This window comes from Aulonocara stuartgranti, assembly GCF_965226115.1.
Source record: "Aulonocara stuartgranti genome assembly, chromosome: 13".
Classification (NCBI taxonomy): Eukaryota; Metazoa; Chordata; class Actinopteri; order Cichliformes; family Cichlidae; genus Aulonocara; species Aulonocara stuartgranti.
The window spans coordinates 24,464,485-24,491,859 of NC_138949.1; the positions used below are offsets into that span (position 1 = coordinate 24,464,485).

Consider the following 27,375-nt stretch of genomic DNA (forward strand, 5'->3'; position numbering starts at 1 on the left):
AATAAAATTACGCTGTACTTAAACTTACCTATGGTGTACTGAAGATGACTTATGCTGTACTGAAATTCACTTGCCCTATACTTAAAATTACTTACAATGTAATTAATTCTTTGTTTCCCATAAAAACCTGACTTGGTGCTCCCTTATTCTAGTGTACTTACCTTAAAGTATTTGCAGGTAAATATAATTACATTGTAATTTCAAATAAAAAAGTGGAAATGAAGTTTTATTACAGGGGACTTGAGCCCTTAATGATAGGCTTATTATAAGGTGTTACCTAAGAGACTAACAAAAACACTAAAAGAAATAAAAACTAAAATGAAATTTAAAAATCTCAGAGAATAAGAACTCGTGTTATTTCCAGCCGAGAAAACCAAATAATACTAACTTGAATTTTAAAAAAGGGAAAAAATTAAATAAAAATAAAAACTACTTAGACAACATCATGGTATTGCTCTATTTTAAAAATTGTGCTCCAATTTTTCTGCCCTTGTCATACTGTTCTTCTTTATTTAAGCTATTGTCATAGGCTGTGTAATGTCTTGACTACTGTGACACAACAATCACCAAACTTCTGGGATCGATAAAGTCTGTCTCACATCTTATTTCTGATGATATGTTTGGGTTTGTGATTCAGTTATCTCGCAGATAAACCACCTAAGCACTTAATTCTCGCGATACTTGGCTTATTAGCCGGCACAGACACACGGGGTGTTGGGATGAGATGATGAGAGAGCTCCACAGGGAAGGAAAACAAGACACAGAACTGAAACCGTTAAAATCGAAAACGGGAGAACGAGACGAGACGGTAGGGAGTGCGCGCGCGTGCGTGTGTGTGAGAATGTGGGTGGGGGGATGGGGACATAACAGAAATGGGGTTGCCGTTTCCCTGAGTGACGTCACCGGTTTTCCTCACCAGAGTCAAAACAACCGTTGGCTGCGGTAAACGAAAGCTCCGCGGAAATCCGTTTGATGTGTCTGCAAACGATTATTTCTGCATCGGCTCGTAACGTGAACCGACGACGGTTTCTTAGCTTACTTAGCTTGCAGTCCCAGGATAGCTTAGTGTTCCTCACTTAAGAAGCGTGGAAAAAAATAATTAATAACCCGAGCCGTCCTGTCAACAGCAGGTGCAAGAGGGATACCACACACCACCACCTCTACCGCACCTGCGGCTACAGGTAATACTGTTAGCTAGCCACACTGTTGTAACAGTAAACACGGCACGAGCAACGCTAAAGCTAGTAATATAATGCCTCGTGATAACATTAGCGAGGTGTGTTTGACCGCTCACAAGGGAAAACTGAGGCGGGGGATAAAAAGTAGTGTTTTTAAACGTTTATCGTGCGTGCAGTTTTCTGCCTGCGTGTGATATGCGTCAGTTGTTTCAAATCCCCGTGACGCAGGTATTGCAGTGGTGGTACCTGTGTGTCTTAATCAATCATATTCATCCTACCTGCTGGATACATCACTGCAGTTTGAGGCAGCAGTATATCGGGATGATTTGCATGTACGCGGTATGCAGAGAAACGGCAGACTAGGCCTGGCTCGATTTGCCTACACAAGTTACGGCAAGTAATTAAGAGGGTGTGCCACACTCGTAGATAATCCAGTTGATAATAATGGGAATAGTGCTGGTTGAATTAGTAAACAATATGTGTTGCAAATTTTTACTTTTGGAGCCTGATATTTGGATTATAATCGATTTAGGAGCCCAAGCAGAATAGAAATTAGAGGAAACCTGCTTACCAATTTTTATTGATTCTTATTTTCTTTTTAAGAATTGTATCAGAACAAAATATTATCTTCATGTCAAAGAGATCATTACAAAAATCCCCAAACTGCAATAAGGCTACAGAATCTTCTCTCTCTCTCAAAAAATAAAAAAAATAAAAAAAATGCTTTGCTACTGGAAAGATGTACAGATAATAAACTGAAAATGAGTTGCTTTTACCCACCTTTAACTTACCCTATGAAAGAAAAGTAGGTGCCCCAGATTTATGTAACATGACAAAGGGTAGGCACTTGTATTATTTACCTAATGTTTGTAACTTCACCCTTTTCTCTTTTATTACTCATTTTTATAATTTTCTTCAAAAGTGCTTTGATTCTTTGCTCATACTGATTCTGCTGGCTCTGAGCTTGCAATAGGTCATATGGGAGGCTGACCATCCGATCACTGGTTTTGAGCTGAGAAGACTGGCAATTGACCGATTTGGTGCCTGGCCGGTCAGTTGGCGCATGTCTAATACAAATGCTTAATTTAAACAACTTAGGTCAATTAATTAGGCCCAAACTGATTATAATTGTTCAATTTAATGTAATCCTTTGGTTTGTTTCTTTCCATATACTTCTCCTTAATGTAAATAGGGAATATACTTTTCCTTTTCACCAAAATGTCAGTTTACAACCTTAAAGGCTCCCCTGCAATGGTTTTTTTTTAAATGCAAACTCTCAAGAAACTTAGAGCAAAACAAAACGCATATCTGATCAAATGCACAGAGATACTGAGTGGCGATAAGGTAACCACCGCGGCATATTCATTACTTTGGTTTTGAACATAATAGCCTCTGTTTAGTATGTGTATTGCAACACTCAACATTAAATATTGACCCACTTTTTAACTGTAGTATATATTTTTTTAATTGTTTGATTTAATAGTTTCTTTACATAAAGTCTGAAAAATGGTTAGTACATGAATTCTAATGAAAAGGAAAAATTTATTTATAGAGCACTTTTCTGCTCTTGCTTGTAGTGTAGATAGAACAAAGTGTTTGTAGTGTAAAGCACTTCAATGACCAGTTGAAGTGCTTTACACTACAAGCACTTTGTTCTATCTACTTAAGCACTTTATCTAACTTACATCCCCACCTCCAGCCAATTTGGATCCAGCAATTAACCTAACAAACATATCTTTAGACTTTGGGAGGACGAACATGCGATCTCAGTACAGAAAGACACCATCTGACCAGAGGTTCAAACGAGGGATGTATCAATAATAGTAAAAAATAATAATAATATTTCATTAATGGAAAAATTAAGTCTATACATTTCTATAATAGGCAGAATCCAGCATATGTGAACATTGAGGTTATGCATGCATATAAATAACATACCAATACCATAATCCAGTAATGACATAAAATTTCAAGCAACAAGTCTTGCACATTGCAACGCCCACCCACCCTCAAACCTTTCCATTATAACAAAGCATAGAGCGGGGGCTGGACTGGGTGACACTGAATCCACCTTTAGTTACGATAAAATAGGCCAAGGCTGCTGGGGCCTTCCCAGGATGCACTAACATCACTCACTATGTCTTTTTATACCACTCTGCATTTAATCATTCGTTAGTATTATCTCTGCATGTCTTTTGTCCTGTCTTCCTCTCATCACCCATAACCAGTTGTAGCAGATGGCTGCCCCTCCCTGAGCCGGCTTCTGCTGGAGGTTTCTTCCTGTTAAAAGGGCATTTTTCTTTCCCAGTGTTGCCAACTGCTTGCTCACAGGGGGTCGTTTGATTGTTTTCTTTGTATTATTGTAGGGTTTTTACCGTACAATTTAAAGTGCCTCAAGGTGACTGTTTTTATTATTTGGTGCTATAAAAATAAAATTGAGTTAAATTGAACTGAACAAGTCTTATTGTTGATTCTAAAGTAGAAACCTAGTTTCAGTTTTAAGTTTTCTCACCAGTTGCTGAAGTGAGGAGTAAACGAGAGAGTCATAAGTACATATATAGAGAAAGTTTTAGTGCATCAAATGCATCTGTCCAGCACCTTTTGTTGCTAGGCTACACAAGGCTTCTCAAGTTTTTCTCCTTTGCTGTTATTTGCAGAGCTGATATTTTAAGTCCCATTCCTTCTGATTTCAGTTGGTTAGTGAAAGAAGAGAGAAGTGACCTTGACAAGTTCCTAAACCTGAACTGTTTTGAACAAAGAACGCAACAAAAATCAAAAAACACTTGTGTACCAAGGCCAGTTTTGGGTCTAGGACTTTTAGCACTGTGAACACTCAGCTTGATAGGATTTGTATAGAAAATAAAGCACAGATCTAGACACAAACATTTAATCTCATGTGTTCACTTTCTAGTTAAATTCACTTTCATTTAATAATAACAAATAAATAACAGTTACATTACATTCCACATCTCAGGCTTTTCATACAAAGGAAGAACTTACATTTCAGAAACTCTGATAACCATCCTCAGCATGTTTGCTTGATGCAAAAGATTAAGCACTTGTACAACAATTGACTAATCATTTTATTTTTAATTTTATTTTCCGTCTCTTCTAATGAAAGCAGCACTTCATACAGAAGCATCAGTGTAGTGTGCTTACCTGTGTATTGGCAGTGTTCGCCATCGAATGTACCCTCGCATCATTAAATGCTTATGAAGAGAAGAAAATAGACTTCAACCCTAAGTAGCCTGTGAAGGCAGCTTCATTGATTAAAATAGAAGCGAATTTCTCATATCAGATCCGGATTAAACAGACCATCTAAGGGGGGGGGGGGACAACAACACCTAAAGCACTTTCTGTGTTAACAGAGTGTAACACTTGAGGTCCTGCCAAAGGCTGGCTTTCATTTAGGAATTTAGATTGTGGATTTGCTGCTGTGGATGTCAGCCAGAGTTTTCATGAGGCCAGTGTTGTGGGTGAGGAAGGGTGATGAAAGGTGAATTGAGGTGAGGTGTACTGTCCTGACCTGAGTTTGATGGGAATGTTCTACCTTTTAGAGCTGATTACATATAGAATTAGCTAAAGAATAGTGATAGCTTGCGACGTCAGTGTATATCTCCTTTTGTAGATGACTTGTTCTGTAGAGCTACACCAGTAATGGTGCATATTTTAGTCTTATATATTTGTATATCGTGTACTGGTGCTTTGCTTAGAGTACAGTAGACTCTCTTCCACTTAGGCTTCAGTTTCTATCGTAGTAGTGCAAAAAAATCTACTTGCAGACATTCTTCCTTATTACTGTTTAAATTTATATCAATTAGTGATATAACTTTTTCTGTCTTAATACCTTAGGTATCTGTTGATATTGAGTACAGATTAACACCAGAGTTAAATTAATAAACTATATTCCTTACTGTGGGTAAGAGACTGGGAATCAGTTCAACATGCTTGACTTACACAGTCTCATTTGATATCATCTTCCAGTCAGCTGAACAGAGAGACCAGTGCTGTTTGGCTAGCTTATATGAATTTTTATGTTTTTATGTTTTTGTTATGAGTTATGGATCGGTGAACTTTCTTTCCAACTATACTGAAGTAAACCAGTCCTTATTACACACACTTGAAGAGTAGTATGTATACCTCAACTCACAATTATTTATTTTGGTCTTAGTCTTTACAGTATTTTCACAATCAGAAGAGATAAGTGGTGAAACAACAGCTCGGATGCCAGCTAGTAATTCAGCAATGAACGAATTTGCCTGTGCAGAGACTAGCTGCACAGACCCATGAATTGGGATGTGTGTTGCCAGGTTTTGCTGCCAGATGGTTGAAGTTCTATGTAGTGTGTGGTTGTGTGTATGAAGACTGTGTTTCATAGACAGTCTGGCAACTTGGGCAACATAAGAGGAACACAAAACTTGCTGATTTTTTTTTTAGTAGAAAGTTTGCGGGTCATGCCAAATACAGAAGTTTGCCAGGAGAGTCTTGAAATATTAGAGAACCTGGGGAAAAAACCTGTTTGCAGGTATGCTTGTTAGTATGTTACAAGAAAGATATTTAGCTTTCTTTCCTTGAACAGTGGTTGGAAAATGCTGGTGTCTGAAATGTGATCTGTTTTTTTGTTTTTTTTAAATAAAATACAACAAAGATTAAATTGTTTAAGGCAGACCTGTGGATTTGGATTTGGGTCTGTTTCTTACCTTTGCAATATTAAGAGACATGAGTGGGGATTTGAGCAGTGTAGATAGCTTAACTTGTGTAAGAACTGGCATTGCTTGTATTAGTCTTCGTCAAGCTGAAAGTGTTCCAGTTCAAAGTTAAAGCAGATGGAGCTTATAAAGTGTTGAAATTATTCCACTTTCATCACAATTTCAGAGTAAATTATGGGGGAATTCATCAAGTATTCTGTAGTTCTCAGTTGTAGCAAAGACTGTTAAAAGAGAAACACAGAGCTCTCAAGCAACCCTCAATGTCCCTGGAAGAAGTATAATTCTGGGGACAAAAAGCAATTTAAAGCTTTATTCTGGGGTGGAACTTACTGGTGATTATAGAGATGCAATTTATATGTCCCCGTAAATGAACTGACAATAAACTTAATTCAGATAATGCTTTATATCAATTGCCCAAATATGTGCTGAGAGGTGTTGTATAGTTACAACACCTTGTAAGTATAGTTCTTCTAGTTACATTGAGTTCAAAATCCCATACTGTGCTCTATGTACTCAATATCATGGTTCAACAAACTTAAGAGTGAATCTCAGTTGTTTTTATCCTTTTGGATGCACTTCTAAGCTTGTCTTAGTTAAGTCACTCTTTCAGAAATGCATTTCCATGGTAACACTACTTAAATTATGGATAGACAAATTAAAAATGGAAAAATTGTATATTTGCTTTAAATCCCAGTTTACTCGTCCATCAATATCACTACATTGCATTGTGGAGTATACATGCCAATGTAGTGTCTTGTGCTTGCAAACTATAATATTCCCTTCATATTGAGATTGCTCATATACTGAAAAAATATTTTAAATTTATATATTAAATTTTTTTACTAAGTAGTAAGTTTGTTTATTATTTTGAACGCACATTGTTTTCTATAGGTGTGGCAACTGATGCTCTTGGATACACTATCTCAAAATTATAGTGAGAACATCACTTCTGCAAAACAAAGTAAATAATAAAAACAGGGTTCTGCTGTTATGTAACACATATTCGTTGAATGCTGCCACTCGCTATGTGTCTGCCTCCACTGAGTCTTTTTCTCTTTTCTTAAAGTTTCTTTTCCTTATTTGTATTTTTTTTGTCTTTGTTGTTGCCTCTGAAATGAAAGGGCATGAAATAAATGTTGTCTGGCAGGTGCTTCCCCTGGCATGGTTGGTTCATCATTGCAGTACATGTCACCATAGCAACAGCCACCCTAGTGACAAGGGGTTGCCACTGTCTGGACATTCCTCTCCTCTCCTCACTTCAACTCTCCTCAACTCAACTCAGTCCAGGCTATGCTTCACAGATTAAGGTTGAAGCTAACCAAAGCTTTATTGAATAACAAGCTTAATCCAAAATTGTATAGTGTCTATAAAAAGAATGTTATCCCCTTGGATGTAATTACTAGGGCTGAAAGTCATTTATTTTTCTCTTCTAAAGTAGTGCCATTATGATAGTCTTTATGCCTCAGTTTCACAAATATCAACTGGATTTCAAGAACGAGGTCTCTTTCTGTTGAACAAAAGGACACAAAAGGAACCATCTGAATAAGTAATATTGTAAATTAAATGTTTGATTTTTGTCTTCTGTAACACAAGCACCTTATCTTATGGTGTGAATTTGATTGATTTTAATTTTTAGACATTTCAGAAATAGACATTTAAGAATTAGAAAAAAGTATGATGAATAAATTCCAAACATTAAAACTACAGCAAGAGATGTTCCCATAGGGTTAATATATTTGCCAACAAAATTAATAGGTTAGATGTGCTGGGGTAAAAAATTGACTATTTAACTAGTCTAAAAATAAGAGAGCACACACACTTTATGTGCATTTAAGTTGTTTGAAAACAAAAATGTATTTCTTTATAATCAGATAATCAAATCTTATTTCTAAGTTTGCTGAAATATGTGGCAATTCGACACTAAAGTGGCCGATGTTTACTGTGTTAGCGTAAGCACCCTACTTTCTTACAGGTTAGCATCCGTGCACCTTTGCAGAACACGGTTGAGTGGTCTTTGCCATTTTGCTCTGGCACAGCCTCTTACTGATTTAGATCAAAGTAGTGCAGAACCATGATGTGATATTTACAACTTCAGGGCAGGACAGTAGCCATCGTAGGTGGCTGCCTAAAATCTTAAAACCAACAGTTGGCTGGTGATGTACCTGTATAAAATGTGAATATGCTGACTAGAAACTCCAGTTTAATTGTATAGTTGATTAGTTGATTGATTAGTTGCTCACATACCTAATTACATTGTATTTGGATGGTAAAATATTAAACATCCTCAAATCCAAGGTCATTTTCAGGTATTATCAAAGGTGCAAAAATGTACATTATTGATTGTTTTCAATAATTAAACAAAATAACGGCATAAAACAGGTGCTATAATTTCTTAAATCCAAAGTGTTGAACAAAAAGTTATCATTTTGACATTTGAGACATATGACATGTTTGAAATGTGAAAGTAGATATCCTCCTGTTGATTAAATGAATCTGAGCTTTGATTACCAACAAACCTAAATGTGATGAACTAGTCTGCATTTGTTCATTTGCTCGCTGACTAGTCACGACTCTGCTGCTTCAAAATGTATTAAAAAAAAGAAAGAAAAGAAAAATCCCTGTGTCACCTACTAGGGTGTGTGCGCATCTGTGGGTCTATTCCAGCATTCGCTCTGACGCTGCAGACCCCACAAGTGTCTGCAGCATTGCAGACAGTAGCTGATCTGAATACTGATTTCCAGCTAGATAGCATTGACTACTAGCCTAGCTCCCGTGGTGCTGATCTTCATTCAAGCTGAGCAGCGTAGTGTCGTTGCGGGGTTTTGTAATACAGTGTAGTAGGGTGCATCTGAGGTGAACGCAGCAGCTATGCAGAGAGACAAAGAGAGGGGAGGGAGAGCAGGAGTGAGACGACAGAGAGGTGCAGAGATTTGCAGAGAGAAAGGGAGCGTGAGAGCATCCCTAACTGCCGTTGTTGCTATTTATAACCAAGCCCTACTCCACAGTCCTGAGAAGCTCTCTCACCTCCCACATACGTTCAAATCAGCCCACACATACCCACACACACACACACATTGAAAAAAATTATTTGATATACAGAAATACATTGAAGGCAGAGCGCTAGATTGGCTTATGTATGGTGCACAACCTGCTAACCAGGACAGACATATCTGTGAATGAATGAGTTCTTTAGCTCTGGGATTTTGGTTTGGCAGTCAGTGTCAGGTTTTTTTTTTTTTTGGCTTCATTGACAGTTCTGTAATAATTCATCTTGTTTATCAGAGAGAGTGTTGCGTGGATAAAAAGAGGAACTGGGTGTATGATTGGGTGGAGAGAGAAGGAGAGGAAGCAGCCCTCCCAATAACTAGTTGTTTGTCTTGTCAGAAAAGGACTTATGAGAGGAAGAGGGGACCAGCAAGGGAGGAAGAAAAATAAACCCATCTCTACTTTTTTCTGTATTATTATTTTTCTCTCCTTTCACTTCCTTACAGGCTGAGTCACTGCTGGTGAGGAGGAAGGTCTGGAGAGGGAACGAGAGAGGAGGAGGTGGAGGAGGAGGGGGAGAAGAAGAAGAAGGAGAAGAAGTAGGGAGGGAGCTGAGGAGATAAGCCACAACAGGAAGCAAGTCGACACACACGTACAATATACATACACACCGCGTGTTTGTGTGTGTGTGTCTAAGAGAGAGGCTGCGCGAACGAGAGGGTGAACGGGAAAGGAAGGGAGGGAGAGTGACGCGGAGGCTGGGAGAGCCGGCCCCCCTCCTCTCCTCTCCTCCTCCTCTCCCTCTCTTTCTCTCCTCCTCTCCTCTCCTCCCCTCCTCCCTCTCTCTCTCTCAGTGGAGCAGGCGTGCAGCGGCATCAGACTCGGCGTGAAGGAACCATGAGCGATGTCACCATCGTTAGAGAGGGATGGCTCCAGAAACGGGGTAAGTACATCCAGTACCTCTCTTCTTCTTCTACACCCCTCCCCTGTGCTTCTGCCTCCTCTCTTCTTCTTTTCCTCTGCCTCTTTTCTAGACTGAGGGCCTGGCTGTGCCTTTCCACATGTGCTGGTGGGAGGATGTGAGTGTTGCGATTGTGTGTGTGTCTGTGTATGAGTGATAACATGGATGTCTGATTATGTAGTATGAGACTGTACATGAGTGTGTGTGTCTTTGTATATTATAAGCTTGCCTGGCTGTGTTTGCTAAGCCACTATATGCCCCTCTCAAGTTGTGACTGAAAGGACTGTGCATGGGTATGTGCTTAAATTTGTATGCACAAGTGTATATATGTGTGCACTTAACAACATCTACTGGGCTAGTGTGTAGTGTTCTTTTTCTGTTTTGTTATTTTTGTTGTTTTTTTTTATGCCAGTGTCTCTGCTTGTCTGAAATCCAGTTAGTTCTGTCTCTCTGCGGTGTTATTGAAAACAGAAGTTTTAAGTTCATAGCGTGGTGTCATTGGGAGTCATATGATGTGGGGTTGAGGGGATAGTTGGGGTGGAGTCAGGGTGTGTGTGTGTGTGTGGTGGGGGGGTTCACTGACAGCACATCCTGTTTATAGCAAAATGAATGAGAAATGGGAAAATTTTGCAATAGCTGAAGAACATGTGGCAAAAAATAGTACTTCCCTGTCCTCAAACATTCACAGCTTATGCTCACTCAGTGGTAGTCACAACACAAAAGAAGGCATTTGTAGCAAGGCCAGACTGGGCAGAATTGGCCAAGAAAGTGCTATAGAGTAGCTCTGTGATGAATGCATCACTGACTGGTAGACACTTCAGGACTTTTTTTTTGTTTTTCTCCTAAACCACAATTTCATGGGGTCGTGTGTCTGCCTGAGGGATACGACTAAGTGTATGTGAATGTCTTTTAGAAGGAGTGCTTCAGGGGTAGAACAAGGGGATTTCCAGTCTTTTAGGCCAATGAGCAGCATCCTCTTGACTGTGATGCTGTTTTAGGAATGTGTAACAGAAACTTTTGAACAGGAAGTGACATGGGTACATAACAGACAGCAGGTTTCTGGGTATTGTAGGCTCAGCCTACAGCACAGCAGGAGTATATGCTGCTCCTACTACATGGACTGGATTATCGCTCTCTCACTGTGTCAGACACTCAAAAACAATCTGTATTACGGTAGTAAAAAAGAGGGGCAAATTGTTGTCAATATACGCCAACATGCCAGTATGATTCTCAGACAGTCGTCTGTGCATATTAAGAGGAACACATCGCCCCCAGTCACGACGCAGCAATACTAGTGCTTGCAGTGAGAGGGAGAGAGAGATAGAGGTTAGGGAGGAAAGAAGGGGTGTTTGTTTGTGTCAGGAATATGAATGTTTGTCTGCATCATATGCTAAATCTTTCTCTGTGTTTGTGTGTGGAGTGAAGCAAGGTCAGGGTGCTGACTCACTGTCCAGGTCGTGATACAGCAGACACTGCAGTCTTAGTCATTAAACAGCTTTATGCTGAAATAAAATGGCAAGATAGGCCAATGCAGAAAGTTAAACTTCCACATACACAAAACTTGCTAATATGATTGCATTCAGTTGTGCTCTCACTGTCTGGAAGAGCCTGTACTTTCTAACTCTTCTAACGTCTTTTTGTTTTGAACTGAGTGACAGTGACAATAGACACAGAGACTAAAACACTGAACCTCTGGAGTTTTAGAATCTCTCTGTATAAAGGAATGAGGCTCTTAAGTGCCTTTGAAAACCTCTAGTTAAAAAAATTGTAAAAACAGTTTTCCTGTTTTTGTTCTAGTCAGTATGAGAGCAATACCTAAATAACTGCTGGGTTTGTGTATAGTTTCTGCTTAGATGAGTACTGATGTGTTTGTCTTCCTGTTACTAATTCAGTCTTGTTTGTGTATTCCATAATTCAGGTTGTATTTTTGGTAATCTTGTAATTGATCATTTTAGTTTAATTTTATTCTCTCAGTTCAGGTCTACAGCAGCTGTTAAGTATGTAGTTCCAATATGGTAAAATCTTGCTATCAAAAACAACTTGATGTTAATTAGTTGGAAAAACTCTGCTTGCGTACAGAAATTTTCTTTTAATAATAAGCAGGTTGGTTGAATATTTTGGTTGTTGTTTTATTTGGTCTGATTGCTGATAGCTCAGGCTTGGTTCAGATATAAAAGAGCTTTATAAAGACTGTTGTTTGTACGTTTGCTGATGATATAACTGTTCTAAAGTTGTAGATATGTATGTCCATTGGATAAATAAAACGGACAGTTTTGTCTTCTTTTAATTTAACCAGATTAGCTAAAAGACAACTATGATAAGAAATGTCTGATTTTTATTTGTTGTTTTATGCTACTCTTTCCTCTGCTTATAAATTAGAAATGATTGATTAGGAGAAAGCATTTACCCTTCAAAATATCAGTGACGGTCATGACTTCTTGCTCATGGACTTCGAAGGGACTATGTGTACCTGTGAGTTTATTTGACAAGTTGGTGTCTGTATACACTTATTTCTGTAGCTTATATCTGTATATGTATGCCCAACTGCACCAACCTCAGTCAACCTTTTTAACCTGTACTGTAACTATATCAGAGCTTCAGGATGCATCCTTACTTTCCGTATTGCCTTTCTACTTCAAACAATGAGACCAATTTGAAATACAAAGTGTTTCATAAACACTGAGTAAAAGATCCATAAGACATGAAAGAAATGCACAAGAGATCGCATAAAATAAAGCGTAATGAAATGTAAATGTAATAAAAGCATAAAGTTACGCAAAGTTAAGATGAATTATCTTTGTAATCTTGCAACCCAGAGATAAGCATCAAGAGCTTTACCTCTACAAAAACAGAGTGCACCATGTCCTTAGATGACCGAGCCTTCGAATGCTTACTCGCTCACTACCACAATGATGATTTCCTTCCTCCTTTCACTGAATCAGAGTGGGGAGTGCATTTGGCTGCATTATGTCTTTATCAATGGAAGTAAAAAAAACAGTGGATTAATCCCGTAAGCTGCCACACAATGCGTCATAAAAGGAACAGATGGAGAAGTAAACCAAAATCATTATGGAATTAAAACAACTATAAATTTTAAAAATATTTAAATAAATTATTAATTTCTGAAAATAGGTGCAAGTGTAACCTTGGAAGGACACTGTATTGTGTTGATTATCTGTGGGTAACAATCAATATTTAAATGCCTAACAGAGCTGTTTTAGTTTAGCTTTAATATCTAAATCTTGAAGTATACCTGTCTTCTTTTCTGCCAAAGCTGGGACTTTACTTTCTGACAACCTATATGAGGCCACAGAGGTCACACAGTAGTTGTGGATAATGTTACCTCCATCAGCATCAACCCACACAGCAGTCAGCACAACAGATGGCTAGGAGGGAGGAGAAACACTGGAGGAGGGAGGACAGGGTGAAAAGCATTGTCTTTTCTTTGACACTTTGTCCCATGTGAAGTGCTCTTCCGTAAAGCTAATAATCTCAAAACTATATCAAAGTAGAGTTAGGCTTCTTGCAGACTTGTTTGATCATTATTTATCTCCCAAGAGATAGAGGAGCGATACAGGTTTTTTTTTCAAACAACTTAGATTTATTTTTACATGAAACTTAAAGAATATAGATGCATTTAGAAAAAAATGTTTAAAGAAAATGCTATGAAAACTTACTGTTGAAGTCAGAAGGGAAACACAATATACTGCAAATATATGCTGCAATTTTTGCAAACAATATGTTTCCTTCTTTAAATTTCACTCAGCTTCATTTAAAAGTATAAATCTTGTATTTCTGCTAGGAATTAAAAATATAAAAAGGGCATCAGGCTAGTTCAGTTCAAATACCTCTTTGCATATCACTTCTATTCCCATAAGCTGTAAGAAACTAGAAATTATACTACAGATACAAATCCATGTTTTCTCGAATGCAGTCATCTTAATAATATATGAATCATCACCACAGGAAGGAACACTTCTCTTTGTTCTTCCTCTCTGAGTTCAATAATTTTGTAGTGGAAATTATTGATTTCTTTGACTGCATAATGGAGGGAAAAATCAAGAGGTCAAACGAGGCTACAGGCTCGGACATATGGTCTCGATTGTGTATTGGTTATGATATTATATTATAAAAGGAATTGAATTACATTGCAGCAATTAAATTACATTGCAGCATCCTACACATTCACAAAAATGTTTGTTCTTCATAACTTCATTTGTATCTTTAGCTCTGCTCATGCTGCTCACGTTGCCTGTATCTTTCCATCGTTTGTTTGGAAATGACATAATACGGAACCCAGGAAGTAGCTGCATTAGATATTCAATGTGTCTCTTTATGAAAATCCATTTATCTGTCCCCAGTGAAGTGGCTTTCCTCAAAGCTACTGATCTCTAAACTATGTCAAAGTGGAGTGTGTCTTGTTACAGACGTGCTATGAAGTGGTCAGGATCAATAATTCTTTGTTGATAGAATCAAGGGGATGTTGTACATACTCGTCCTTGTGCAGTTTCACATTAGGCTTTTCACGCAACCTGTCTGCATCTCACCACTCTCTTATGAGACACTGAGCTGCAATAAGGAACAGCACACCTGTCCTTTCTGCACTCTTTCCTCTTGTACAGTCTCTTAAAATTAATCCCTCTGGGAACTGTACGTGCTATACTGTATACATTGGGCTGCTGTGGGGTTCATTGGGTGCAGTGCAGTGAGGCAGCCATCTTGGCTCAGTGAGTTCAGTGAGTTCAGTGATGCTGGAGGGAGGCTGGCTGGATCAGGTGGCAGTGCCAGATCTCTGATATCAATCACCAGCCGCTGCCTCTGCTACTGTCTGCTGTGTCGCCTTTCTCTCTTCTCTTCTCTTCTCTTCTCTTCTCTTCTCTTCTCTTCTCTTCTCTCTCATTTCCATGTACCATTATTCATCCCCTCTTTTTCTCAAACTTATTCTACAGGCCAATAGTAGACACACAGACAGTGAAGGCTTTGTTATGAATGGCATCCTCTTGCACATCCGGAGGAAGTGTACGCTCCAGTGTGGCTTTACAAACTGTCTCCATTGTCCTGAGAATGACTCACTCTACACTGCAGAGAATGGCAGACAGCCAGGCAGTCAGACAGACTGACAGCACAGTGCAGACAGACTAGTCTGCAGAGCCTACAGACGAACAGCAGAGAGACAGTTTGTGACAGGTAGAGCCAATATGGAACAGAGGAAGCCAACTTGTGAACTAAAAAGACCTGCAGCTAGCACGTGTGGACACAAAATGTAGATGGATAACATACACAGATAACTTTGTGTTTAGCTGGAATATATGTTTTTTGGTTTTTGGATTATGTCTGTGTTAGCGTTACACTGCCTCAGCATAACCACGGATAAATTTTGCGAGTTGTGAGCTCAATGGCCTGAAGCAATATAACTGTCAGCTCAGTAAGATCGGCTGAAGCATCCCTATAAAAGCCATGCACAAGGACACTCCTGGAGTAATGGATGGGTGTGTGAATGAATTAATGTAGAGTTAGGCAGTCTTGGATAAATGAATGAGTGAATCAATGAATGGAGTGCTGATCACTGCAGATGAACAGCTTGGACAGAGGAAGTGAGCGGGGAGTAAAGGAGGAGAGGTTGAATAATGGGATTAGTTTGCAGCTCAGGATCATCAATATGCTGACCTCAAACATTTGATCACACTGTGGGTGGATGCACATATATTCACACATGTACACTTCACAAGGTTATTGTTAGTTATTATTTATCACTACTCTGAAAATCATTGTCAGAATCCAAATTTTGCTTAATGCACCCTGCTTACATGCTATACATTATCACTCCTTTCACTTGATTAGTAATAAGTGTGATCAGAAGCACCCTCAGCTAAACATATTGTCTGTCATCTGCTGCTAATAATTAAACAAATTATACAGTTTGTTATCAATGTTAGAATTTAATACATATATAAATTAATAATTCATTTATATAAAGGTGCTACTGTGTATATATAAGAATGTGACTCAAGCTTGTTAGACATTTTCATGGTCACGCAACACAAATCCAACAACTAACAGATGTTATATGATGGATTTCTTTAACAACATGGTTTATGCCACTTGCACCAGTAAGGCTATTGTTGAATATTGTTGCCAATGCTTGCTTCGTTTTTCAAATTTAGCCCAGACAATGTTTTTTTAAGGGAAAAAACCTTTATGTATCCTAGATTTCCTACACGCCTCAGGTTCCTCCACAAGTATTTTCCCTTGTTCCAAAGGGAGCCTGGAGATGTGTCTTTAGTTTAATAAGATCTGTTGACAGCAGCTGCACTGTCCTCACTTGACAAAGCAATTTGAGTTTAAGTGGAAACCAGAATCTATGTTTAAATGTGCTAACACAGATTAGACTAATAGGGTAGTGTGTGGTTTAACATCTTGAGGTTATTGAGAGCTGGTGGGAGCAGGCTTTGGGTTGATTAGAGAAGGCAGGTTACAGTGGGGGTTGGTTTGGCTGATTTGGGCCAACAGATTAGTTCCTAGTCGCTAGCAGCTAATGTAAGTGTTACAGTAGCTGACAGAAGTATTACCCCAGAGTGAGACTGTTTTGGCTTTTTATGTGGCCATTTTTTTTTTCTTTTCCAGTTTTGACAAAATTTTAATCCATAGCTTGATATGATATTAAAACTTCTGAAAAATAATAGTCTACTGTATTTAATAAAACCCTGTAATGAGACCTTGTACAGCTCCATTTCAAACTAGTTTTTCTCTCCAGTATCGAGTACTACAGATAATCAGATATACTGTCTGTTTGTGCCTTTTTAAATAATAGAACAGCACAGTCTGATCGTATGTCTTAGAACTGCTTTTCACACTGACAACAGGACGACACTAGCCAGGCTGTTGCTTACCACAGCTGACAAAATGATTACTGCTCCAGTAACAGTGTGTGTATTATTTAGTATGTCCATGCTGAAAATTTCCCTAGAAACTGTTTTTGGTGCCCAGTTTTTTCTCTGTGATGATTTTATTCTTGTATGATTTTTTTTTTCACATGCTGAAGTTTCAAATAAGATAAGGATGAATTAAGAAATGCTTTATCCCCTGTTTGGGGAAAAATGGATGTTGCAGTTGATTTGGGTGCAGCAAGAATAAATCAGGTGTATAACACAACAAAGGTGTTTTCAGCAGAACCAAAATGGTCGACAGTGGTGTACATCTGTTTGCTCAAAGCAACTGGACAGCATCCTTGATGCATTTCTCTTCAATTTGTAGCACAGAGCTCTTTGTTGCCTCATTTTTAAGTCCGAGCATGAGCTCCACAGAGCATCGTCTGTTACAGAAGCCAGGAAAGAGGTTTTTGTGGTTATTGGAGCCCCTTTTTAAAATTTTTATTCAGCATTTCTGAATCTGACTGATGGCTATTGGGTTGGTGACTTAATAGTTGAGCTGCATGTTGATGTTACAGTGATCATGGTTAAAGGGTCAGTCAGTCTATTTATAACTTCCCACCTGTAATCTGTCCCTGACGGGATTAACAGAGCCACTAGCTTCAGCCTGCTGTGCCACACAGACACGCTGAAAATGTCACACATGAATAAATACATGCATTAATAAAGGTATAAAGGTGTACAGTGCATGCAGACCAGAGAAAATGCATAAAATGTGACCATGTTTTTTTTTTTTACTGCACGTGTACATGTTTGTTTGCATGCATTTTTCTTATTGGTATACACATGTTTCACAGAATCTTGGTTATTTGGCCTGACTAAAAACAGAAGAAGACGACACCAAACAGTGACAACATTTTTTCATCCTCCCTCAGACTCCTCCATCTATGGTTGCCAATCTCCAGTCATTAATTAGCTGTCCATGATAAAATTCCCCATTCCCAATCTGACACTAGTGTAGAGCAGTGGACAGCAGTGGTAATCATGTCAGCAAGGCTTGGCTCAATGTTCTGAGGGGGCTAAATGGCCCCCATATGGTCCACTGGCTGGGACCCGCTCTTCACCATGCTCTCATTAAACTACTGCTTAATATACCAAGGTAAAGAAACACACACACACACACACAGACTAATGCATACTCTCAGCTGTAAGAAACAAATCAAGGCATTTGACAAGGGATTGGACACAAAGGGACAGGAGGACAAGGAGGTGGTGTTTGTTTCTGTGTTTGTGTGTACATGTGGTGTGTGTGTCTGTGTTTTGAGAGAGTGACGCTGTACAATTGTTGACTTGCCATCTGTCATCAAGCAAAGAATTCTGTGTGTGTGTGTGTGTGTGTGTGTGTGTGTGTGTTTGCATAGACAGGAAAGATGAGACAGAAAGGAAAGAAACAGTGAGTGAGGTGCAGATGTCTCACAGCATAGCGGCTGGAACATGAGGTTCAACAGCAGACTGCTGTATGAGAGGAGGTGGAGGGGGAGAACTGAGAAGAAAAGATGACGAACATCTGCCATATTCAGATATTGCTCCGTGGTTTGAGTGTTTCCACAAAATATTTTGAGCTGGAATAGGCCTGGGACATTGCCTGCTTATTAAGTAGTTTGCAGGACTAGACTGGCAAGTTCACAAATATTCTTAAGTATTTAACCAAAAATGCGATTTTATCTCCCTTCACCAACGTTTTGTTTCACTGGGCGTATGTCTTTGTTGGTGAAATACTCTGTGGAGAAACAGATGAGCCATTTGACACGGAGAGCAAACAGTTGAACAAGTTGGTGCAACTATAAACCTCAAGAAATATTTTAAAGTCAGATAAATCGTACTGCTTGTTAGCTGGTGTTCTTTGTCTGTATATTGGAGTTTTTCTATACTTAAGTCATCTATCATTTCCTCTTTACTGTTAGGAGAGTGACATATATAATGATTTGTTGCCTTCACTTTTTGATTGATCACTTGTTTGGAAGCTTTTTCTTTTGCAATTACAGTAGTTAGCTGTTACTGACTGGGAACTTTTCCCCATTTCCCCATTGTAGTGAATGAATTTTAACATAACTGCGTGTGAAAACTTTGGTTTGATTTTAGTCTGGCATATGTATTTTTTAATCTTGTTTGTAATTTTCAGGAAGTGCAAGTAGCAGATTTAATACTTAATATGAATGTTTTGAGTTAAATGAAAATTAAAGGATTAATTTTCATTAGTAATTGGCTAAAACTGATTACAGTATAGATGACACACATATAGCCATCTTTGTTTCTTTTTAACTGTGTGAGAGGCCTAAGTGCCTGATGCTGGCCAGCTGAGGTGGACAAGTTGTCAAAAACAGCCTCTTAGACAGAAAGGCGTTACAAAATGACAAGCACCAGCTCCCAGGGACAGAGAGAAAAGTGTTTGCTGTAGTTAAAGTGATATACTGTCTGCCACCTCAAGGTGTTACAGACAGGCAAGCGGTCACTAATTGCAATCACACTGTGATTCGTTTCCCCAAAGTCTGTAATACTTCCTGAATTTACACTGCCAAATTTTAAATAAGCAATCCATCCATCCAGGCATCCATTCATTGATCAACCAGGTTGAGTCATGGGGGCAGCAGTCTAAGGAGAGATGCCCAGACCTCCCGAGGATGGGAATGCAGAGGTGAAGTAATTTCTTCAGCATCCTTGGCCTGCCTAGGGGTCTACATCTGGTTGGAGATGCCCAAACCATGTCCAACCGAAACTAGACGCCTAGTTTATTCTTGCCATTGTCATGAGCAGAACTTAGGGTGAGCCCCTACCAATGGAAGCTCATTCTGGTATCTGAGGTCTTGTGCTTTTTGTCTCTAACAGAATTATAGACAGCTTTACTTTGCTTTCACCCTTACCTGTGAAAGCACAAGTCTCTTGTTGTGGGCACAACTGGGGCGCCACTGTTTCCACAAGACCCTGAAAATATTTTTTTAAGGCTTACGCTCAAGTCTTTTATTGAACTGAGTTGTGGTGTCTTTATGAGACATCGGGAAGTTTTAGTTGCAGGTGAACCAAAACAAATATGATTTTCGTTCAGACGACGAGGAGTGAGTAATTGTGAGGGGAATTGAATAAGTGTTACATTTTAAAAGCTTTATGAACTGCAGTCTGTCACATCCCTCTATATCCATTATCCTTGAATTCAGATGTAAACAACTATATTACTTATGTACTTCATCACATAAAAAACTAAATAAAGTCTCTTTTCTCTGGTTATTTGTTGGCATCGCAATTTCTGAGTTGCAAGAACAAAGTTTAGTGAGAAAATAATAAAAAGTGTGTGAATGAGCTGTGCTAAATATGCCCACAGTGAATTCACCGTAATAGACAGATGGGCACACACTAAGGCAGGTGGAGAGACAGACAGGTAAACAGGCAGGACGGAGAGGAGAGCAGAGAGCAGCAGTTAGTGAGGTGGAGAGCACTTACTGTCGGCCCTTCAGTGCAGCACATGAATGGACCCTTTGAATGAGGCGCGGCTGGGCTGGTGTGTGTTGGGGGCAGTACTGGTGCAGGGGAGGCGGTGCTCTTGACAATACTTGGGGTATAGTACTTGATTGTTTACTCTTGCCTGTGGGGCTGAGCTATTGTGCTCTAGTGTGTATGCGTGCATGAGTGTGTATTTGTGGTTGCAGAGTAGTGTGTATGTGTGGTAGTGTGTATAAAGTTTACAGGCATTCAAGGAGACAAACGGCACAGTGCTTCTCTGTTGATCTAGAAGAGTATAGGGGCTTCACAAATGATCAGGGAGGGGGTCTTATGTTGGCCACACAAACACTCACATGCACACATAATGCCAGCTGCCGCCCTTAGCCCCAGCCCAGTATTTCTGAATTAATAATACAGGGCCAGCCACTCTGGAATAATGGTGATTTACACACACACACATCCATGCACAAAGCTTTGCACCTGTTCACCACTGCTTAACTGGACAGGGTTGGGCTTCACCACCACACGCACACACACACGCACATCCACACCCCCCTTGAGTCTGTTGTGGGCAATAGTTAGACAGCTGTGTCTATCTCCTGACCCTCCCCTTCTATTTCTGATGGCAAGCTATTCTCACTGAATGATTGGTCCAGTTGTGTTACTTTGTTCCCCTGATTGGATAGTTTTATATCCAATGAGGCAAAGAAACAGGATAATAATTTGAATATGAATGTCAGATTTAAATGGGGACCCTCAAAGCTATGCACTTCTAAGTGTTAATGCACAGTATGAATATAGCAAATACTGAATGGGGGGAATGCAACCCGTTGTAAAATTGTGAGCCCATACTGGTATTGTTTTTTTGTTTACTATTATTGTATTTTTATTTTTAGTATTCATATTTACATTTTTTTCATATTTTATGTTCAGCACTTTGGTCAGTGCTAGCTGTTTTTAAAATGCTCTGTAAGTAAAGTTGACTTGGCTTGTTCCTCCTTTTGCTCCAGACTAACAAGTAAAATCTTTGTAACTTAGCTTTTTAAAACCTTAAACCGCTTCATCATTTTCAACATTTAACCAGATAAACAGAGAAATGTCAAGAAGGGACATTAGTGTATTGCAGCAGAACCAGACTAGTCATCAGGAAACCACTGATAACTTTGGTGTTGTTATGATGATTTTCATTTGTAAACAGGGCCTCTCAGGCATGAACTAACTGAAAGTAATAGTTGAGGGAAGTAAATTGCCTTTTTTGAAACAATTTAAAAATATATTTAGACCTGCTAAAGATTTAAATTATATTTATATTAAAAGCAAATGAGAAATATCTATACAGCATTTAATTACTGCATTAAATGTAATTGCCAGTCATACAAAAATAAAGAAATCCAGGGTGCTAACACACAATGCCTCAAGGAGAGAAAAAGAGGAGCAATATACCAACAATCAGTACAATATGATTAGCCTGCTTATTGGCTGTGTGTGTGCCTTTCCTAATCTCATTGGATCCACCTCTTTCTGAACACAGGCAGCATGTCATTCCTAATGTTATCGGGTGTTTGAATGCAAAGGATTTTTTTTCTGGTTAGCTCAGATTGTATTTTTACCTTCTTGATGTGCGAGAAGACATACAAACACATCAGTCTTCGTGTTTTCAGTGACATGCTGCCTGGGTAGTTGTGCGTGTGGGGGTGGATGGTTATATATAAAAATGTATTTTGGCGGGGCAGACCATCTGACTGAGCTGTTTTGAATATTGTTGACAGAATTTACAGATTTAAACCTGGATTGTCCGGTTAATGATTCTATCAGCATCAATATTTGCATATCTTGCATATCTAAATCTTACTTATACATTGACAAACAAACTACGAATTTTAAAAAATGTAACAATTTTAGGGAAAGTCTGCAAAAAATAGTATATTTTTCTGATAAATAAAAAATGGTCATCTTATGTATTGATTTCCTGCTTTTGGCTGATGTTGGCCTATTGCAGATATATTAGTATTAACTTGTTTGTTTTTGTTTTGTACCTTCAAACTATGACAGTTTTCTGACTTACAGCCCCTCAAAGTAAATTGGTGTATTTGGATAGAAATACACCAACACTGCGACAGACTGGCGACCTGTTCAGGGTGTACCCCGCCTCTCGCCCTATGACAGCTGGGATAGGCTCCAGCGCCCCCCGCGACCCTGAAAAGGATAAGCGGAAGCGAATGGATGGATGGATGGATAGAAATTTCAAACTTAACTTACCTTTGAGTCACGTAAAGTTTTAAGGACGGAAAAATGCATTTAAATTACTTAAAAAAAATTTTAGCATGAGTTTTTTCTGTTATCAACTTTAAATATCATTATCACAAGTTGCAGTAATTGGCATACATCAATTTAATGCCTCGAGAATATCTTGAGAGCAGGGGTTAAAGTGGGCTTGGACTGCCTGGATCAGTATTTTGGCACCTTCAGTTAATAAGCAATTAAATCTGATGGGTAGGTTAATGTAAATTGCTGTCAAATGAGTTAATTTTTTTATGTACTCCAGTCCCTAAAGGTCAGCACCAGTCAGGTTCAAGTAGAGATGTATTTTATTTGTAGCTGAAACTGTAAAAAGAAGCCTCTGTAATGTGTAAGGAGAAGAATTTGTACTGAACCAGGCTTCATTTACTGGACAGGAGGTCATTCTGGGCCCAGGTGTGTCTCATGCCCCTAATAATACCTCGTCACAGGACTGATTTCTGAAAACAGAAGAGCATAGAACATAAAGCTGGACAGATGGGGAATCGCAAAACACTTTGGATGTCACCATTAAGTCAGAAAACTCCTCACACATTCTAAAGTTCATAAGCTTCTGTGGGCATTTTTGTGTGCGTTACATATCTGTTCTCTGTCTTTTACAAAGCAAAGATTTGCTGTAGGGGTGGGTGACAGACCCTACACAATGCGGTCACATAATAAAACTAAAATTCAAAAATATTTTCTGCTTGGGATGTTTTAGCCTGGGTGCCTCTTAAAGCACTCCTTTTTTGTCATACGAGTTGGCACCATATACTTGGCCGCACAATATTTAACCACATCAGTAATTTCCATCCACTGTTTGCTGTTCCCGTTTTCCTGTTATATGGAGTCTAACTAGCATGTGCTCTAGCCATTGAATATTTGTTTACTTTTGGGCCATACATCACCTGCTGCTTATCTCCTTGCGTGCCTTCCTAGTAGGGCTGCCACGATTAGTCGACTAGTCACGATTACGTCGACTATCAAAATCGTCGACGACTGATTTAATAGTCGACGCGTCGTTTGAAGCTTTGTAAGATCCAAAAGACGCAGAAATAAGTAGCAGGATTTAAGAGTGTAATAACGGACTGAAACAGAAGATGGCAGCACTGCATGTACAAGGATGCCAGCTGCCGTTAAACCCCGAAGAAGAAGAAGCTGTGTCCCAGAATTCATAGCGCGGCCCAGCTCAGTTTCCAACAATGGCGGCAGCTAGTTAGTTTTAATATTACTCTTATTATTCTTTCTGGGTCACAAAATAAACGTTTAACATATTTTCAGGCGAGAATGTAGCTGTGTAAACCTCAAATATCTGCTCAGTTTATCAAGACACCACATATTTTCAAAAGCGCTCCGACGTTTTCGGAGACGTCTGTTACCCACTAGCTCGATAGCTAGCCGGGGGCTAGGCTAACTAGAGCCCGGACTCCCGGCAAATAGTTTTCAAACCCACCGCCGTCTTTCGCTCCTCAGGTTAAACGTGATATATAAGTCACTTAGATAACTTAAAAATGTTATTGTTTTGCCTTTTTTTTTTTTTTTTTAGTATTTTATTTGTTCCTGAGTAAATCAGTTTGGCTGAGATTAAAGTTATAGTTTTTACACAGCTGAATAAACGTCAAGCAGACAGCTGATTATCAGAAGTGTGAGATGCTGTTATAGTTTAGATAGCAAGGAGTTTATTAAACTTCACCGAAACAATCTGCAAATTTCATTAAATTTTAATAAACTATCATCCTGTCTTTATTTTTAGTTAGCACAGACCTTAAACACTTAAAGCTGTAAGCTAATGATAGTTATATAAGAGCAGATGCTGCTGGTGCAATAAGCTGTACGTTTTACGTCCAATGGATGATGATCTGATTAGTCGACTAATCGCCAAAATAATCGGTGACTAGTCGACTATCAAAATAATCGTTTGTGGCAGCCCTACTTCCTAGCCTGGTTGAATTGTATGATGTGTGCATTTTGTTTTGGTTGTGGTAAAACAAGTTTGTTGTTTCCACCTTTACCACTATCGTTGGAGGGCGACATGCGGCTCTGGCTGTCGGACATGTCTGGACTGGTCTCATTGTTTCGTGCATTAGGGAATGTAAATGTTGTTGCTATAGCAATGATATCATGATATGACACTTTTTTTCTTATGACGTTAAAATGTATATCATATTGAAGCTGACTGAACTGGAGAAATGGTCAAACTGACATCAATTGACATACAAACACGGAACTGCCATCTTATATATATACTGTTCACACACACACACACACACACACTAGCACACACACACTAGCACACACATTCACAACTGTGCTCTTAGGGGGATTAGAATGAGCGGCATCTTGGCTGAACCATGTTTGTCAGTCACTTTCCAGCACAGCAGCAGTGGCCACCATGCTTCAGGGAGCCACCACCATCTACTGGACTGTAGTGGTACTGCAGGAGAGGATATCATAAAAAGAGAAGAATTGTATTTTTTTAAGCAGAAGAAATAAATCGAGGAAAAAAAAAAAAGGTTCAATTCTGTAGTAATGTTTCCCCAAAAGAGATGTTGTATTCCTTGTATTGCAATTGAATGTGTATGCTGCCAGTGTGTATGTGTGTGTGCATGAGTCCATGAGTGTACCTCCTTCTGTACCAGCTGAGGGAGCAGAGGGGCACCAGTGCATGCTGCATGCATGTGTGAGTGTGTGTCTAAGTGCACCCAGCACAGCTTACCAGGAGGCTCTGGCTGTGTGCAGCTGGCTGGGTAAAATCTCCTTGGCCCCCAAGGGATGGACATACTCCCATGGGTTTACACTCAATCTGGTCACCCTGTGGCTGCCCTGCCCTGTCCCAGCTTTCTGTCACTGTCATAGCTTCAACCACACACACACTGAGCCTTGTCTCACTCTCACTCAGTATCTTGCTCAGTGTTTTCCCCTCACTCTTCACCATGACATCCTCTTCATCATTACACTGTTGTGGCTCCGTGTAGTAACGCCCCACAGACAGCGCTATAAGCTTCTACAATTACTCTAGCACTAAATGCTTAAACACAGCACAAGCAGGAAAAATGCCATCTCAGTTTTACAGGGAGCACGTAGCATAAGTTTTATGCTCTCACTGTATTTAAAGCAGTCATGCACACGCTGGTAATGTGGTAATGAGACTAATGCACACTAAGTAGATTGGCTTTGAAGAGTCTGGACTCGCCTTAAGAAGTCTGAGCAGACTGGAGTTAGAATTGCTGGGGTTGAGGTCACGCATAGAGATATTTCCTAATAAATGCTCACATGGCTGATGGAGTAGACTCTCCAGATAATGCTAAAATTTTGCACTCTTTTGAACCAGTGAGACTGACAGTAAATGTCTTGTGCAGCTGCATATACTGGACAAACTCTCAGAAAGATATAGTCATATTGAAGCATCTTTCAGCACAGTTCTCCCAGTTCGCCGTATTCTCCGTGCTCTCTGTGCAGTCACTACACTGTTACCTTTCCTAACATCAGAAACCAGTTAGGTGTACCTCTTCGTCCTCCACACGATCTGTTAATGCCTTTTGTACCTGCTTTAGATTTGCAAATTAAAACTCCTTCACACAATGTCTTGTGATGTATATTGACTTTTGTCAATAAAGAGGTCAGCTAAAAGCCCACCTACCAGTTTGACTGTGTTCTGCTTTTGTTTCACAATGGTTCGTTAAACCCCTAAAAAACAGTAATTCCTGCTCACCTACTATAGCTCAACTGCATAATATTTTGGTTTTTCAATGCTTTTTAAACATGATAATTTTTTGCTTTAATGCACGTCCTTTCACATCCATGTTTAGTAAATGAAGTCTGATTAATAAAATGACCAAAAATAGCCAAGACAGTTGGAAAGCAGTTACCATATTTGCTTTTGTTTTTTTTGTTACAACCAATGTTATTAAACACTAAATCTTGTTTTTGATTTATGTATGTTATGTTTTGTTTTACTTCATATGTTTCATATGTTGTTTGTTTATTTTAAGACAAAAAAAAAATATTAAATGAATGAGAGGTAAAACTTGAGGGGGTAGGGACAAATAAGTAAATACTTCAGCCTACTCCTTTTCAAACAAATAATGGAATGATATTTTGTAATGATTGTGAAGGCAAATGTTTGAAATGTTTGAAATAAAAATGAACTGAACTGAACTGAACTGAACACTAAATCAAATTTTTTTTTAAAAAAAAATGTGGAAAAAAAAAGATTTACTAAAAGAAATAATAGATAAAACTAAAATAAAATAAAAATGCAGAGAAAATTCTTTAGTTTTAATTTTTAGCCTTTGCTGTTATGGTCACATTTTGTCAGCAGATTGTCCTGGTGCAGATGTTGAGTAACTGGAATGTCACAATAATAAATAAAAAGACTAATAAAAGCTCAACTAAATCTGCTCTGGAAACTAACAAACTAACTAGGATTGAAAGCAAACATTCAAGGCATAAAATACATGAAAAAACGAATTTAAAGAAATACAAAACAGCAGTAAATCTGATTGCAAGAAAACCCTGTTATATGGAAGTGAGTGTGTGGTGTTATGTGGCCAGACGTTTTTCTTTCTGCTGGTGAGCTGCTGTGTATGTGCTGGAACGTGGCAGAAATTTCCCTCCACCCTCATCCCCGCCTCTCCCTACCTCTATACACCACCACCCACCACCTCTCCAGCTCCCAGAGTGCCAGTCACACAGCCCCGTCTCTGCACCATCTGCATATCAGCTCTAGCCTCGGCCAAAGCATTAAATTAAATCCCTGTTTGGGTTGATTAACAAATGGCTGGTGAGCTCACATAGTTATGGACTTATTTATTTAATTGTCATCAAAGCTTTTCCTGATTTTCGTCTGTCGTGTTCTCAGCTAAAATGTGGTTAAATCAGGAGAGCAGAGGTATACGGAT

General features: G+C 39.0%; 1 protein-coding gene across 8 annotated transcripts in view; it reads left to right on the forward strand.

Annotated features, from left to right (window-relative positions):
* The first annotated feature begins 689 nt into the window (after positions 1-689).
* The window catches only part of LOC309720559 (RAC-gamma serine/threonine-protein kinase), a 55,358-nt gene continuing 28,672 nt past the window's right edge, over positions 690-27,375 (forward strand). For 5 of the 8 annotated variants that reach the window (XR_014280514.1, XR_014280515.1, XR_014280516.1 and 2 more), the window contains exons 1-2: positions 829-1,181; positions 9,379-9,815. Coding sequence is in view for 4 of the 8 variants with exons in the window: in XM_082557587.1 (XP_082413713.1) it covers positions 9,770-9,815 (46 nt within the window). In the remaining 4 variants the exon portion in view is untranslated. Of the gene's footprint in view, positions 809-828; positions 1,182-9,378; positions 9,816-27,375 lie in introns of those variants that run through there. The other 3 variants (XM_082557589.1, XM_082557590.1, XM_082557588.1) reach the window with 3 other exon arrangements.